At 44.5% G+C, this 17,349-nt stretch overlaps 1 protein-coding gene across 24 annotated transcripts in view; it reads left to right on the top strand.

The window, feature by feature from the left end:
- The window catches only part of TANC2 (tetratricopeptide repeat, ankyrin repeat and coiled-coil containing 2), a 283,329-nt gene that overhangs the window by 232,226 nt on the left and 33,754 nt on the right, over positions 1-17,349 (top strand). For all 24 annotated transcript variants that reach the window (XM_080564855.1, XM_080564839.1, XM_080564854.1 and 21 more), the window contains 2 exons: positions 90-697; positions 14,882-14,990. In XM_080564855.1, the coding sequence (XP_080420981.1) occupies positions 90-697; positions 14,882-14,990 (717 nt within the window). The remainder of the gene's footprint in view (positions 1-89; positions 698-14,881; positions 14,991-17,349) is intronic.

The following is a 17,349-nucleotide window of genomic DNA, read 5'->3' as shown; positions in this document are numbered from 1 at the left end:
TCAAAGGTGTTACTGTAATATGAATTAAGTTTACTTAATGAATAATAAACATTCCTAGCATGAATATACTTCTTTTTCTTTCTTTGTAGGAAATAATTAAGCTGTTGCCCTTCCATAGAATATTTTTGGACAGACTGGAAGAGAATGAAGCCATAGACCAGGACCTGCAGGCGTACATCCTTCATCGGATACACAGCAGCTCGGAGATCCAGAACAACATCTCGCTGAATGGCAAAATGGACAACACTACGTTTGGCAAGCTCAGTTCTCACCTCAAGACTTTGAGCCAAGGGTCCTACCTGTACCTAAAACTCACTTTTGATCTCATAGAGAAAGGATACCTAGTACTAAAAAGCTCCAGCTACAAAGTAGTGCCAGTGTCTCTGTCAGAAGTTTACCTGTTGCAGTGCAATATGAAGTTCCCAACGCAGTCTTCCTTTGATCGGGTTATGCCTCTCTTGAATGTGGCAGTGGCATCTCTGCACCCATTAACAGATGAACATATTTTTCAGGCCATTAATGCAGGTAACATTGAGGGCACTTTGGAGTGGGATGACTTTCAGCAGAGGATGGAGAACCTTTCTATGTTTCTTATCAAACGTAGAGATATGACGCGAATGTTTGTTCATCCCTCTTTTCGAGAATGGCTTATTTGGAGAGAAGAAGGTGAAAAGACCAAGTTTCTCTGTGATCCTAGGTAAGCAGATACTCTGAGGAATCAGAGCTTACAAATGTGTTCGTCTCAAAAGCGTTTCGTGCTGTTATCTGAATCATTTCATTTTACAAGGTTGCACATGGAATGAGATTCATCTCACCTGACTTTGATGTGTCTGCACTGTACATAACTACAGCTGTACTGGTCTCCTTACAACTTTGTATTGTTCGGGGAAAGAAATAAGCACTCCCTGGGCACAAAACCGACCCGGCAAATGTAATAGTCTTCTTTAGAATGAGATGAGCTGTTCTTCAGAAGGTCCCAGTTGACTAGCTCAGATACAGGCATCTGAGTCATGCTAGGGGTGGCTGCATTTTGGCAGATTAATCCTGCCAGCTCAGTCTGGAGAGGGGAATCATCCTCCGTTTCCTCAAAGGTAGCGAAACCATGTGAAGCGGAGGATAAGGAGATGAAAGATGAACAGTGTGGATACGTCTTTTGCAGTTGGCTTCTTTCTGAAGTCTTGTTCCTCGTAGTCCTGCTGTAAATGTCTTTTTGAAAGCAAAATAAGGAACAGAATCAGGCTCTTCACAATTCTGGACTGTAAACGCATACGTAATCTCTGTACTGATAGCAGCTGAGTTCCTGGCTTAGCTCACAGAGAACAGAATTTAATCACGGTTAGATTTATATTCTCTAAACCCAGTGATCACTATTAACAATGTTATCTTTGTTTCTGCTGAAGAGTGGAAACAGACACTGACTGTAATTCTAGTAGTTTATCCCTGTAAGCTCTGCTCCGTTTTGCTTGCCCATCTCTTAAAATACGATTATAAAAATCAGGGAAACACTCAGATGCTCGGCTGTATCAGGGCATCTCCTAGATCCTGCGGCCAGCCTGAAGAAATACGACAATATCTGCTGGAACCAAATAGCTGATTAAAGCAGACATAGCTGCTAGCGCTCTTGGAGTAATTTACCACTTTAAATTATGTCGCAAACAGGCTACAGTAGAAAAATATCATGTAGCTCCTCCCAGTGGGAATCTTGGCTGGTTTAGTGGGTTCTGCATGATAGTCCTATCAAGTGAACCCTCTGTAAAGCATCTTACAGCAGCAGGTGTCTTTGTATCAATCAGTGTTGGTTATTTAATATCCTTCCGTGGAGTCATTAAGTACTCGTCACTGGGTGATGCTTTTCCACCCTGTTTGCAATGCGGACACGTCGATTATGCCGATGGAGCTGAGAGCAGCCCCTCTTTCTGGCCACTTGCTCCCAGCCCTGCTGGTGTTGTCTGGCCCCTGTGGTTTTGGCCGGACAGCTGCAATGGAGATTGTCAGCAGCTGGGCGAGGACAGTTGGATAATCTGGGTGCTTTGATTCCCCAGGCCCAGAACTATTCCTCTTGATGCTCACCGAGGTGGTTACGGGCTTCCGACAAGCTCTCAGAATACCAACCTCAGAATGAAACTCAAAAGTACTCCATTTTAGGTGATTTTGCACTGAAGTCATGCTTGCCACTGCAGGTGGTTTTTGCGCGAAGTCACAGATCAGCCCTTGTTCACTCGACGAGATGAACCATAGGATGGATCTCTGCTTGGGATTCAAGGACATCATGACCACGTTGCGCTGCCCTCAGAGCTGTAGTTTGAGCAGGGCTTGGTCTGTAGCCCTCTTGCCAAGCTGAGAGCGGGCACAGCACTGTCCTGGCGAGGAAACCGTGCGAGCTCCGCGCTCACCTGCCTGCGGAGCTGGAGCTGGGTCCTTTGCTCTTCCACTTCTTTGCGCCAAACAATTTGTCACACGCTTAGGGAGGCTCTTGGGCATCACTCGAGTCCCATATGTGCCATTTCACCTGGAATATTAATGCTGGCTTTAACCGTATGGGGAAATCTCGTGCTCTTTGCAAGAACAAAACCCCTGCAGGATTTCGACGCTAACCAGAATCAGCTCCTCGCCAGGGGCAAGCAAAGAAGTTGCAATGCACGTAATGGGCTCCCAGTGCCTCAAGTGCAAGTCTATACGTATTGAAGGGCTAATAAATATCTCTAATGTATAATGCACACTAATTGCATTACACTCCGATGGTAGATAATGAAACAGGATACATTTTGGTGATTAATAGAGAGGACCCCCTGAGATTCTGCTGTTGTGCTCCTCAAAATCCTCCTGTCCAGCTCTCAGGGAAGTGCTGATATTGAAATGTTGAGCTCAGAGCACTGTAAACCCTTAGCAACGATTAAGATAAGTAATGATTTTTCATTTTGTTCCTCTAAAAGAAGCACAGCTTGCCACTGACTGAGCTAATAGGAGTAACCTACGAAAATTTGCCTACTGTTGGTTTGTTTGCAGCAACTTTGATTTCCTTTCTGCTCGCTCGGGAATTGGGAGGGCGTTATAACCGTATGGACCGCTCATCGTCTGCTGGGGCAGAAATGCGCCGTTAATGCAAAGCTCGTTGACCTCCCCATGTCGATACAGCCAACAGTCAGGTTGCCAAGGCTGATTTTTCATAGGAGAAGAGCTTTGGAGTGAAATGTGGTTTTGTGAAGCTGCTCTTAATTGACTTACCCTGACAGGGCGTCCAGGTGTAAGGATGTTACGAAAGAAATTGGGATAATGGGCCTTGTGTCTGCAGCACTGCAGCTGGGGTAATCTTCCTCATTTCATTAATGAGAGCGAGTTCCTGTGTTCTGGGGAGTATGGAGAAGAGGGGAGAGGAAGAGCACAATGTCCAGAAATTACCACGTTTTTCTAGGCTTTTATGATAAGCAGCAAATCTCCATCCTCCAGATTTTCCTGTGAGCCTGGTGAGTTGCTAACCCTCTTCCTTGGATGCTCACCGTGAGTTTTCTGTCTCAAGCGAGGGCTGCCTGGCATGGAGGGGAACACAATCACCACAGCCTGTCTTGCAAGAGACCCCCCAGCATCCATTTAATAACAGGGCACCAACAAAGCATTTGTCAGAGTCGAACCAGCATTGGAGTAATGACTTCCCCTGCCTGTCAGCGTAATGCTATTAACTCAGTGCCTTAGTTGACAAATAACATCAAACATCTTAGGGGAAAGACCCGATCCTTTGTGACTAGTGCATGGAGAAAGTGGTGATTACTGAGTGTTTGCTCTTACACTTGTATTTCTTAACGTAAATTCTTATCTGATGCCGTGCTGTGTTTCGCCTAGACTTAATCAGAAACTTCCATGCAATTATCTTGCATGCTTTTACAATGCTAATAAAACGTTTTATCCCTGTGCTGCTGCTGAAGGAACTGCGAGGGAGACAGACGTGATTTGCCCTGGTGAGGCAGTAAAAGAGCTGCAGCCAGATACAGACCCCCAAAGTGAAATTACCCTGTCCAGATTTAAGTATCAACATCTGCGTGGCTTGTCTAGACTTGCTTTATAGTCAGAGGAGGGAAATAAGGGTGATTCATTTCATCATAAGCTAAAAGGCTAAAATAGGTCAGAGGAAGAGTGCCTTCCAAGTGTCTCCTCCTGTCGATTAATAAAGGAGCTCGGGGTGATGGGCTCACCGGGAGGTGTCTCCGGTACTGACAAGTAAAACTGGGTGGGAGGAGATGAGTCCTGTCCGGTCTGCTCTTCTAACCGGTACGCAGGTTTTTGGGGCAGATCTGCAGATGTCCTTTTCTTGTTCAGGAAGCTAAGGAAGGAAAAAGCTGCTCTTTATGCTGTTGCCAGCATATGGCTCTCGTAACAGGGGCTTCTGCTTCTCAGGGTGGCACACGCACAAGCTGGTGGTGTGTCCCCTGTCATCGCTTAGCAAAGTGGCTCTTTGTAGCACAGCTCAGGGACCTTCCAATGGCAGTGGCACCTCAGCAAAACGAAGCACCGAGATTTCCACCTGCAGCATGGAGTCACCTCACCTAGCCTCCAGTGCACGTATCTGGACCGGGGCGAGCAGGGAGGGCAGCAGGCACTGGCGTGGCGATGGGGGAGGACAGCTCCTCCTAGGGGGGATATCCCGCTGGGAATCCATCTGGGAATATCCCAGATGCGGTGTTAGTCTGCAATCCTGAATATCCATGGTCAGGCTTCCAGAAAAGCTCAATGCTCAGGTCTGAAGAGAGCCCCTGCAGGCACTGGGAGTCATTCAAACCCAGTTGCTGATCCCTGGGTCGGGAGCCAGCAGTGACACCACTGGGCTGGTTTAGGGGTAAAGCTCAAGCTCAGAAATCACAGAATCCTAGAATCATTAAGGTTGGAAAAGCCCTCCAAAATCATCTGGTCCAACCATCACCCTACTTCCCGTGTCACCCATGTCCCCAAGCACCACGTCCAACCTTTCTCCTTGAACACCCCCAGGGACGGTGACTCCACCGCCTCACTGGGCAGCCCGTCCCAACGCGTGATTGCTCTTTCTGAGAAGAAATGTCTCCTCATTTCCAACCTAAACCTCCAAATGCTAAACCTAAACCTAAACAAATGCTGTATGAGGAATCAGTATTCTGCAGTAAATGTTTCAGTGCACCAACAATTGATCGGGGGCACTTCCTCCTGCTCATTGACTGAATCAGAAGATGCCTGACAATTTGGGATATTGCTTAAAAAAAAGGCCGAAGTCCTGGTGTCTCTGGAGCTGAGGGCGAGGGCAGCTCCTCATCTACCCCCTCGTGTTCCACATCACGAACCGAATCCGTTCCTGTCCCTGCAGCCCTAAATAAAGGCACCTTGTGTGGCTCGGGGTGCAGCAGCGATCCAAGCAGGAGCGCGCAGCTCCAGCGCAGCACGCCGAGTTGCCATGGTTTCCTGCAGAGCTGTCCTGGAATACAATACAGTGTAGGTATTTTGCATTTTCCTTTCTCTCTTGGGAGGCAAGCTGCAAGTGGAGACTTTTCCTACACAAAGTTAATATTTTTACATATTACCCAGCGGACTGATAGAGTGTGAATTAGAAACAAATAAGTGTTTTTTGCACTTAATCTCATTGACAAATCAAATTAAGCTTAATCTGATCGACAAATAACAATCCCCAGTCAAAAGGGAATGAATTTAGAAAGTTTGGAGGAAAAGAAGTCAGTGAAAATCATAAAAATTCAGTGATAAAGCATACACTTAAATGGGAGGGGGGCTTTGTATTACACATCAGCTTCTTAAAACTCGTCCACAGTTAGCTCCTGAGTATCTCACCGACTTTGTCATTATAGTGCATGGTTAGTTAACTTTTTGTTTTCCTCTTTTATATTCTGAGATTCTGGAAAGCTCTTAAAATATGCTCAGATTTATTGTTAGCTTGAAAGAAAGCATTCACCAAAAGCCAGGCTGTGTCTGAAGTGTTCTCTCTGCACTCACGTGGGATGGATTTCACTCCGTGAAGCAAAGGTGCTATTTGATCTCAAGGTGAAGCAAAATAATGGGTTTTATTTATTTGAATCCCTTACATACTTATGCAGAAAAATAAAAATAATGCAGTGCCCACTAGCATCTTGTGGGGAGGGAGGTGGAATAAGCAGGTTTTCGTGAGTGTTCAGCAGCAGCCTCAGCTCTGGAGGTGCAGCAGGGAGCTGAGCGCTGCTTCTTCCATTGTTATTTTGCATTACTTTGCTGCTTGAATTACCTTTCTGAAAGTGTTTTTTTTGGAGTGCCCCCAGGCGCGGGTCTGTGGCGAGCACCTGGAGGTTCAGCAGAACCCCGAGGGACGTGTCGTGCTTTGTTCATCGCGCTGTGCCCAGCTGCGTGCTGCGTGCCACATGTCACCGCAATACACGAGGTCAATTCGTTCCCTAGCCAGCCTGCTGTCCGGGCATCTGCGCTTGTGCAAAGCCTGCGCTGAGTTAGTGTCATTAATTACCAAATCGCCGTGGGATTTGGTGTTTTATCATCATTCCTACAGCTCTAATTTTGGCAGAACTGTGGAGCGGGGAGGAAACGGTGGTTTACCTGTGGTTTGGAGTAGGGATTCCTCTATACCCGTAGCATAAGAATGACAGTCAAATGTTTCTTGCTGGTTTAATTTCCTCATCAAGAGGAATGCAGCTGAGTTCCATATTTTTGGATCACAAAGATGAATCCATCATGATGTCCTCCACGTCATTGAATGGGCAAACACAAGCTGCTCACCAGGCAGTGGAGATCCGATGGACTGCTGACACTGAGTATGCAACTTCCAGGCTTCCAGAGTAAAGTTTACTGATCCCTGACTTGTAAATGGTGCATTTTGAAATGTAAAAAGAATGGCAATAGCTCAACCAAATGAATGTAGGAGACTTCTGTATGTGAGTATCCACGTTGCCAACGTTTCTAGGTGTTAACTCTAAGCTCCTGCAGAAATACAGAGCTAAAAATGAATGATTAAAGCCATCAGTAGCAAGTCAGGCAGCTGTAACGGGGACTTCGCTGAATGTCAGAAGCAAGGATTTGTGTAATATGGAATTGAGGACAGGGTACAGAGGAGGATCTGGTGGTGGACGTAGAGGGGAGGGAGGCTTGAGCTCATTCACACTGTGGCTCCACGTCTAACGAAGCACCCACGTGCCTGAGCTGCAGGTTTTTCCTTGGAAACTTGGACAGGGCTGCAGCTGCGGTGTCGATTGGAAGAGAAGAAATGGGAGACAGATTACAAATCATGACTGATGAGATGAGATGAAGAGCAGATGTGATTGCTGCCACCATAAAGGACATCAGCAGAGCAGCTTGCTTTAACTGGCTCATTAGACATGCAACCTAAGCATTCAGATGCGAGGCTTTTTTGAATATATTTTGTCTTGAGTTACTGTCCTCATAAAATCTTTTTTTTTTTTTTTTTGGACTGCAAACTTCTGTATGCTGTACCATTTTTACATCTAAATGGAAGAAAATATTCACTGAGTAATCCATTCTGTGGCACTGAGCCACCAAAAAGGGAGAAGTGGAATTAATTGGAGGCAAAATGAGTGCTTACTGAAGAAGGAAATGTTGCTTAATTTGTTCTTGTTATTTCATTCCTCAAATCTTAAGACTCACTCTCTGAGCAGAAACATCTTCCAGTGGTTTACTAGAGAGGAGCCCCGACTTTATTCCACCTTCCTTCTTACAAGTTCATTTACTCCCAGTTAAATGGAAGTAGAACACTTCCAAGTCACATTCCCCATTCTTTTATCATCCTGCTTATTTGAAATTACATCGGGTGAAATGAGAACAGGAGGTGCATCGCCATTCGTCTTTTGAGTTCTTGTCTGCATGTTGACAGTGTAGTCACCAGAGAGCTTACTGAGAGATGGTTTTTATTCATTTTACCCATCTAGCATGTTTATTAAATATGCCAGCAGTCTTTTCACACTGCTCTTGGACATCACTTATTTACTCTGAATACGAAGTAATCTGTTCCTGGCAACCAGCAGATTTTCTGAAAGGCCTTATGAACTGAACTGAGACGAGGGAATTTCATCTTTACTCTCTGGATCTTGCTTTTTTAATCTCATTAAGTCAGGCTCTGTAAGGGTTCAGAAATGCTTTATTCTCTCCTTTATTGTTCTGTATTTTTAAATTATCGCAGATATGTTTTGTTACCTTAAACCTGAAGGGTGCCATCACAGTTATCTGTTTTTCCTCTGCTGCTTCTCTGGGCAGTTCCTGGCACCCAACTGCCATTATTTCATGCAATTTAGTGGGGAGCTGCTCCAGGACAAAGTCCTGTTAAAGGTTCAGCTGTATTATTCCAGATAAATTGCAGATGAACTCTTTCTCTGTGATAGCCAAGTATGTAACACAGTCTGAGGCTCGTACTCCCCATACTTGATAAAATATGGGAGCAGCACAGTTAGTACCTATGGAATTTATAACAGACAGCCTAGAGAACAAAAAATGACAGCAGGATTGCTAGCAGATCTTCAGCATAATTTTGCTTTCAGCTGAGCTGCATCAGTGAGATCATTGCTATTAGACCTGTCAAAGTTACCTGAATAAACCAGTGACTTCCTACCTGAATGATGACGTTAATTCCATGTTGGGGGGCACAGAGCTTCCCACTTCCTTCAAAGTTCGGAGTCATGAAGCACAAGATGCTCTAAGACATCTCTCAGTGCTGAAGATGCTGTTAACTACTGTTTGGCTCAGTCTCACGCACACTCAATCAGCCTGCCCTTCCTGCAGGGTATTAAGGACGTGGTGCAAGACAGCGCTGGCTGCATGTGGAGGCTCTGCTCCTTGATCACGTCCCACTGGTGTGCACGATATTGTAGCGGTGCGGGTGGTATTGGTTTTCCTGGTGTTCAGTCGCACCGCAGCAATGAAGAAACATCCAGTGAGCCTATTGATTTGAAGTCTGCCATCACCAAGACGCTATTACTTAAATCAGTTTCTTTAGGGATAGGCCAGGTGCAGTTAAGTGATTCCATTTCTGCTGCTTCCAGTGGTCACCGAGTGGTTTGTGCAGTTCTTTAGCTCTCCTTTACACCATTCACAATTTTGCTGCTTTTACTGCTTAGACTACAAATAAGGTGGTAGGGAAGGTTACATATAAAGGGATGAAGCACTGAGAGTTGGGATGATGTCTGGATGCAGATTTTTGTGCAGAGCTCTGTCTCTGGTAAACCAGAACTCATCAGTCAAGCACTTGTAGCTGGCAGCATTGGTTGAAGTATTTAATTATGGTCGGAGATGTCTTTGAGAGACCTGCTGCAGTGAGACCAGGGGTGTTGGACGTGGTGTGCGTCTGATGGGTTGAGCCTTATCATCTGTGCTACGAAAAAGCAAGCTTAGATAATCACAGATAATCTCTTTTAGCAGGGAAATGGCATGTTTAGCACCTGGAACAGTGGGTTCCTAGTTTATGATTGAGGCCATTAGGTGTACCTGCTGTATAAGAATGGCCACTGGTGATTATGGTATGAGCAAGCCATTGTGAATAAGAAAATTGTTGGGTGAAGAAAACAACCTGAAACCATGGTGGCGAAGGTTTCTTATCCTGCTAATCGGAATTATCTCTGCAGTTTCATAGAGCAGCAGGAACTGGTAGTGCCCTGCTGCTGTGTTCTCCGTTACTTGTAGGCAGGGTGATGCTTTCTGATCAGGTGTCCCATACTTTGTCTCTTTGCAATGAAACATGACCTAAGGGATGGGATTTTTTTTTTCTTGGCTGTGAACTCTGCTGTCCCCGTTAGCTTAGCAAATTAAAGCAGTGTTTAATTCTGTAGGAAATAATACTGCGTATTTAAGAACATTCCCTGTTTTGAATTGTTTCTTGTATAACGTTAATTCCTTTAAAGTTAATTCACAATTATAACATCAGAGGGAAACTATGCTACAAAAATCAATACATCGCTGTTGGTGATTAAGTGATCCTTCAGCAGGAGCTGACTGTGAGCTGAGCTTGGCCTTTCCTGCAGTCTGCTGTGCTGGACAGACGTCCTTTGGAAAGCAAAGGAGGCTCCGGTCTTCGTCAGAGCAGACATTATTCTCTGCGCTGAAGTTATAAAAGTGCCCTCTGCAGAGCTGAATAAAATATGAATACACGTCTGCTGGAAGACCAGATTCACTGGGCACTGTGTCAGATGTCTAGGTTTTGGAATGGTTTCATGGGATTAGCTGGAAGAAGGGAGATGGGGATGTAATGTAAATCAGGGAATTTGGACGTTGGTAGGTTTAGAAGTAAAAGGGACTGATTCTCACTTCGTTTTTTGCCTGCCTGTCTTCTGTTTCATTGGTTCAATGCCTTAAGAATCGAGTAACTTTATACCCTTTTAAATCTCCTTTGCTTTGTCTGAAGGACAGAAGAGTATAGATGAGGCACATATGCAGGAGCTTTTAGTATTTTCTTCTGTGTTTCCCCATGCTGCACCGTAGCTCTTCAGTCACGCTAGGATTTTGTTAGTGCTGCATTGTCCCTTTCCATGTGTGGCACAAGGGATGGAGACAGAATGAGGAATGTGCTCAAGGTACCAGCTCCCTGCATCATCTTGTTCTGCTCCCACAGCTCTGCATGCTGCAGCTTTGGGTGAATAAGGGAGCAGCCTATAACACGTATCCCATAGGTAGACTTCACTTATAGCTGCTGTACGTCTGCACTGGTTCATGCTACGCAAGGATCAAGCCTCTCATCTTTATATATACGTACGTGTGCACATCCCTGGGCACAGCCCTCACCGTTATGGGAGCCTGTGTTTTGGAGCTGGCTTGCACTGCCACACGCAATCTGCGAGTGCAAACAGAGGCTTCCAGAGCTGAGCTGGCAGCGCTATTAATTTTTCACAAAAAGAAATCTTGCATTAAAAATAGAAAATCTCTGATGATAAACTCTGCAGTGGCGAAATTCAAAGCAAATCATTTCACTGAGCTCCTTGATGTAGAAATCATTACTGCCATCCTCTGCTGTATTAGAAAAAAAGAAAAAAAGCCCATGCTGTTCAAGTCTGTTTTAGCATGCAATTAACGTTGACAGAACAAGTGACTGCAAGTATTTATCAACAAGCCCAAAGCCAAGGTCTGGGAAACATTGCAGAGGTAATGTATTACTCATGAATACTGTACTTTATTCCGGAATAGTTCATACATGCCTTATTCATAACAGCCAAAGTCATGCATATAATTAAATTTAGGTAAATACCCTACCAGCTGCAGCTGAAAAGCAATTTAGGAGCTAAGCATGGACCTTGGGCTCGCGTGTCAGACAGGAGCTGCACTTCATCTCTCACTGCAAAGAGAAGGCACATCAGAAGTTTCTGGATCTTCAGTCCACGCTCGATATTAATGCAGTTACAGCTCTGTTCTGAGCCTTCCCAAACGTTTTTGAAGAGTTTTCGATCAGCCGTGTTCAACAAGCAAACAAGTGGCTTTATTTCCTCCTCTGCGATGGGAAAAGTAGAGGCAGAGAGAGGGTAGCTACAGCATCCCTTTGTGAGCTCGCTATCAGATCCTGGAACAGAAAGCTGCTATTAATGATTTCCAGCCCAATGCATGACTCTCCCCAGCAAGGAAATGAGCTGATGTCTCTGAATGAACGCGCACCACCAACCTTTTAGTTGAGGTAAACGCGTTGGCTGTTGTCCAAAATATAAGCATAGCAACGTGAGGCTGAGGAGCTATTGAGATGTATTGAGAATATTAGAGTGATTATAGGTTTTCGTAATCTGGCTGAATGGGGATGGGTAAAATCTAGCAATTGCTGCACTCCTTGACTTGCAGCTGTATCTCCATGGTTCTGTGATCACGCGAAACTCAAGCTGTGTTGCATAGTCATTTGTTTTTGTCTGCTCTGTTTCTTCTTTCCGTGGGCCTTCCTAGAGGTTAATTGGTGTAATGAGCAAACGCATTTGACTTTCTCCTTTGAAAGGGTGTGAACTGGTGGGAATCTCCTCCTGCTCCAAAGGTGGGGAGCAAAGAGGGGAAGAGCAAAAGGAAGGAAATGCAGTAGGCCATAGATAACTCAGGGCGCTACAACCACTTCCAAATCCCTTCTGTTTTGCCATCTTTTTAAGTTTTGTCCCTTCTGTTAGAGCTATGTGGAAAGCTCTCCCAGCACGGCCGCATGTCAATGGAGGCACTGCCCAGTGCACAGAGGCATCCTTTCATTTCAAGCAGCCCACCACGGCACCTGAGCACCTCAGCCACCATCTGGAGGAGCTTCTCCTTCCTTCCGCTGTGGCAAGGGAGTGTGGTGGTTGCGGGCGCCGACCACAGGGTGCTCGGTATGGTGGGACGAGCTCGGGTCGGGACAGGGCGTGAAGAGGAATGAGACAGGCCCCGCCAGCCAGGAACTTCTCTTCAGGTTCTTTCTCAGCTCAAGATGCCCAAAGCACAAAGGGTACCATCAACCAACCAGGCACTTAGACAACAGCCTGTTGTTTGCATTTGCCTGAACATGAGCCGGCAGTGTGCCCAGGTGGCCAAGAAGGCCAACGGCATCCTGGCTTGTATCAGGAATAGTGTAGCCAGCAGGACCAGGGAGGTGATCGTCCCCCTGTACACAGCTCTGGTGAGGCCGCACCTCAAGTACTGTGTTCAGTTTTGGGCCCCTCAGTACAGGAAAGACATCGAGACCCTGAAACATGTCCAGAGAAGGGCCATGAAGCTGGTGAAGGGCCTGGAACACAAGTCCTATGAGGAGCAGCTGCGGGAACTGGGGTTGTTTAGTCTGGAGAAGAGGAGGCTCAGGGGAGATCGTATTGCTCTCTGCAACTGCCTGAAAGGAAGGTGTGGGGAGGTGGGGGTTGGCCTCTTCTCATGGGTAACTAGTGATAGGACTAGAGGGAATGGCCTCAAGTTGTGCCAGGGGAGGTTCAGGTTAGAAATTAGGAGGCATTTCTTCTCAGAAAGAGCAGTCAGGCATTGGAATGGGTTGCCCAGGGAGGTGGTGGAGTCACCGTACCTGGGGGTGTTCAAAGAACGGTTGGACGTGGTGCTTAGGGACATGGTTTAGTGGGTGACATTGGTGGTAGGGAGATGGTTGGACCAGGTGATCTTGGAGGTCTTTTCCAATGTTTATGATTCTATGAGGGCACCCTTATAAATTTCCTTGGCTTTTTGAGAGGCCCAGTGGAGTTGTTCACCAGTGGAAGAGGTTATTTTAATATATGGGGAAGATCACCACATCACATTTTCCTAGCCAGACCTGGGGCCTCTAGGCCTGCCTTGTGACAAAAAGGCATTTTGTTCATCCTGCTCTTCTTTGGGCACACGTCCAACATCCTACAAGTACCACGTGGGCTGGCAAAGCGTCACTGGGCTCTGCTAAAATGAATCCGAGCATTATCAGTCTAGAAGGAGGTTCGTTGGCAGGGACTGGGAGAGACCTCGCCAAACACCTGGCTGTGGCACGCAAGTCTTCCACTTTCCTTCTGTACTTCAGCAAAAGAAGGAGCCTGGCTTGCCTTTGAGACAGGGCTAAGCATTCTCCCTGGTTGGAGATCCCCACCCTTGTGAAAACATCCATCTTTTGTAATATTTACTTGCCTTTTTGCCTTGCTAAGTGCTTTTCTGCTTTACCAAATAGTGATGAGCTAATAACATTCCCTGTCCTTAAAAGCCCTTGTAAAGCCACAATTTATATGATGTTTGGTTTTGTTTGGCTCGGGGGGGTTTGATTGCTTTTATGTGTAGTCACATTTTTATTTAGTTCCAGAAATGAAATGGGTTAAAAAGGGCTCCCTTGAGAGTATCCAAAGGCTTACGGAAGAATCTGAACTTCCCTTTTTCTCTGCCCTTAATGTCAAGGCAAGCAGTTGCTTCGCTTGTAGCGTGCATACTTGGCTGCAGTGTAATTGTTTGTTTTTCTTTTTTTGATCTGATACACTTGGGAGACTTTGAAAAAGCCTCATTTGTTCCTAGTTCGTTGCAAGCAGCAACGATGTCTGCGTTAGTGATCTGCATCTCCAGTTTGCAGAGGCCGTCTCCTCTTGGTTTGCTTCCTTCAGAAAATCCAGTATATGGAAGGGTACACAAAGAGCATATTTGTAGGCAACACCAAGAAAGCTGCCTGCAAGGACAAATACCAGCCATTCTCACCCCAGAACAATTGGCATTGCTTCACTTCTTTGCACCGCGTGTGTTCTGTGCACATACAGAGAATAAGCTGCTCGAGTCAAGACACAGCCATCTTAAACTTCCACTGTTTGGAGCTGGAAGTTCAAAAACCTTTAAGTACCTTTAGAAATGTCAGCGAAGACCACTGTTAGCAAAGGAAGTCAGTGTCTTTTACTGTGTTTCGCATTAAATGGGGCTCTGCATGTTGCTCAGCTACATTGTTTGGGTTGTCAACCTTGTAGGTCATTTGCCAGAAGCATCTTTGTTACTCGAAAAGCTGGAGAATATGTTTAGAAGTTTTACATGGAAATAAAGTTGATTCAGTCTTCCCAGGAAATGTCACAGGGTGGAGAATGTAGTTGTCATTTAAAGGCCATTTTTCAAAGTGTGGATATTTGGAATGTGTCATTTTCTAATGACTTCAGCATCGATGGCATGCTTTCAAAGTGGAGTTGCACTCTGCAAAATAACTACAAAAATAGCACCTCGGCTCTCATGAAATTGTACCTCTAGCATTTCTGAAGTTACATCTGTTTATAGAGAATGTATCGTTTTATTTTTGTTATCTTCTAATGATCTTTTTTTGGTTATAAGTGGTCACCAATAATAAAACATATGCAATTAGTTGGTGGTTTACAAATAAGAGCTAGTCCAGCTTAGTTTCACCAAAGCTGGATTAGGTTGAAGGCTTAGCAGAAGCAAAAATTGTTTTCAAAAGTTCTTTTGTTGGTGTAACAGGCAAATACTAACGTGCTCCTCCTTCTCTTTTCAGGAGTGGCCACACATTACTTGCCTTCTGGTTTTCCCGTCAAGAAGCAAAACTAAATCGACAGCAAACTATTGAACTGGGACATCACATTCTCAAAGCACATATTTTTAAGGTAACAAAAATTAAAATGAAGACTCATGCCAGCCTCATCCCCGTCGTGTATAATCTGCCAACGCTGGCAACGTTCAGTCTCTTCTTGTTTTAGGGCTGCTGTGAGAAGTGTGATTGCTGCAGGCTGCTGAAACATGTAGAAGTTAGCTTTACAAAATTGGCAGTGGTATATAAGAAATTCTTGAAATTAAACCATCGTTCAGACAGTAAATTCAAGAGAGAGCCTCTTACCTAGAATCCCTCTCTTACCGTAAGAGGTTTCTTACCATCTAAGATGAGTTCCTGTAACAACATCTAGGAAAAATAAATCTTAAAGAATTCAAAGGCTTCGAAGAACTCAACCCAGAGTTTAGGTTGTAAAAGGAAAAAGCACTAGAATCTGATGGTTGATTCATTTTACTTCTCATACAGACGTTTAACACCTGGATAATTAAAAGGCAAGCTTGGACATGAACAGCAATGTGACCCATAAATTAAATGTTGTTCTTCTGCCTGCTGGCCCTCATACCGGGAGATGGAAATGAAAGAATGGATTTGTAAGGTCATAGGAAATACAGAATTTCTTAAAGTATTAGGATCTGTGGGTGTGCTTAACACTGATAAAAATGAGACTGTATTTTCATCTGGTCTATATATGATTTTACAGACTTCAGAACTTATGCAGTTCTATTAGTATTTATAGGTCAAACATTTCTGTCCTGTGTCAGTTCTGTATTTATTTGTTGGTTTCCCTCTGCTGGATTCATGATCAAGTATAGTAGTGAAGTCTCCTTGTATGGGAAAACAATGGCTAGAGCCAAAGGGAAGAACCCCAGGTCAAAGCATTATCCAATCAGTGTATAATTTTCAAATTTTGGGATACAATCCCAAGGCCCAATTCAGCAGTGAATTTAGTATTCAGCTGCATTTTACATTAAAACTGCTTCCAAATCTTTTTTGTTTCACACTTCTCTGGTAGAAACAAATGGGGTTTCAGGAGCTAAACAAATGACAATTTTCATTAAGTGGAAAAGTTGCCTGTAGATTCCACATTTAATTGAGCAATATTTACAATAGTAAAATGTCTATTAGCATATGAAAAATGTCAGTACTGCCTTCTGTTTCTAATCACTCAGCAAAATCCCTGTTTTTGCAATGCTACAGCAAGAATAGCATGTCCCGGTGACAGATAAGCATAACAGTATGTCATTTAAAAGTACTGTAAAGTTTTGAAAGGCTTTGGATTAACTGGATTAGAAACACTGTAAAACTTGGTCTTTTGGTTTTCCTTGAATAGATTTATTTTCATTCCTTTTTTTAACAAGTGTTTACTGAGGATTTGTGTGTTTACTGAGTGAAACAATAGATGCATTAGTTTTTGAAAGGAGACATTAAACTGGAGTATTGCAGAGCGTTTTTAAGATCTTAAACATTCTTAAAAGAAAATATTTCAGACAATACGTATGCACATTCCTGCTGTTTCTGACCATATTTGCTTCTAAACAAGCATTTTTTCCACTCAAGCCTTTCATTCTGCCTGATCTTTTAGTGAGGTCATTACAAGTAAGACGGGTTTTCTGCCAAGAGAGGAGCGTGTCAGGTCGTTAAAAAAAAAGCGTGTTTTTCCTGAAGTATCTCATGTTATAGCAGCGGCTTTCTGCAGACACAAAGTTTCTGATTTTGAAGGTATTTATCGAGGCTCAATATCATTTTATTTCCACTTTATTTACCCATCATAAAGCTTGGTGAGGATTAAAACCCTTGGTGAGGGTTAAAGCATTTTGTCCAGCCAGGTAGAAAGGAGGGTTAGCTACGGAGTCAAAACTTTGATTAAACAGGGAGGAAAACATGTTTATCTGATCCCTGTCACTTCACATCCACCAGCAGTTGTGCAAAGTAACGAGGGGCCGCTTGGAACTGCCGGGCGCAGCAGATGAACAAAACGCGGCCGCGAGGAGCTGGTCTGGCAGCTGGGTGCGAGGAAGCTTCTTCGCTCGGTGGCTGAGATCTGCTGGTGCTCTTTCTTAGACACAAACATCCTCAAACAGTTTGGGAAAAAAAAGTACAAATGTTTTAGTCTTTTAAAGCAATTACCAGTCTTAACAGGAGCATATGGAAACCCAGCTTGGGAAGCCTGGCATGGAATGAAAGGGCAAGAAGAGAAATGTGCAGTAATGATACGAGAAGACCTAAACTTCGAGCTAACGTATGTTTTACAAATCAACCAAAGAGAAGTCTTTAACTTGATCTTAAATTAGTTAGCTGAAATGTCAGTAATCCAGAAGTGGGTGTCCCTCGTCTCCAGATTGAGCGTGTAATGGCAATTACAGGCTGAAACACACGCTGTGACAGCTAAGGGTATGTAAAGGTGTCTGAAGGTG

Source organism: Anser brachyrhynchus (genome assembly GCF_964034855.1).
Source record: "Anser brachyrhynchus genome assembly, chromosome: 22".
In the NCBI taxonomy this organism is placed as follows: Eukaryota; Metazoa; Chordata; class Aves; order Anseriformes; family Anatidae; genus Anser; species Anser brachyrhynchus.
The sequence above is the reverse complement of the archived record's forward strand: the minus strand, read 5'-3'. Positions and strand labels throughout refer to the sequence as shown.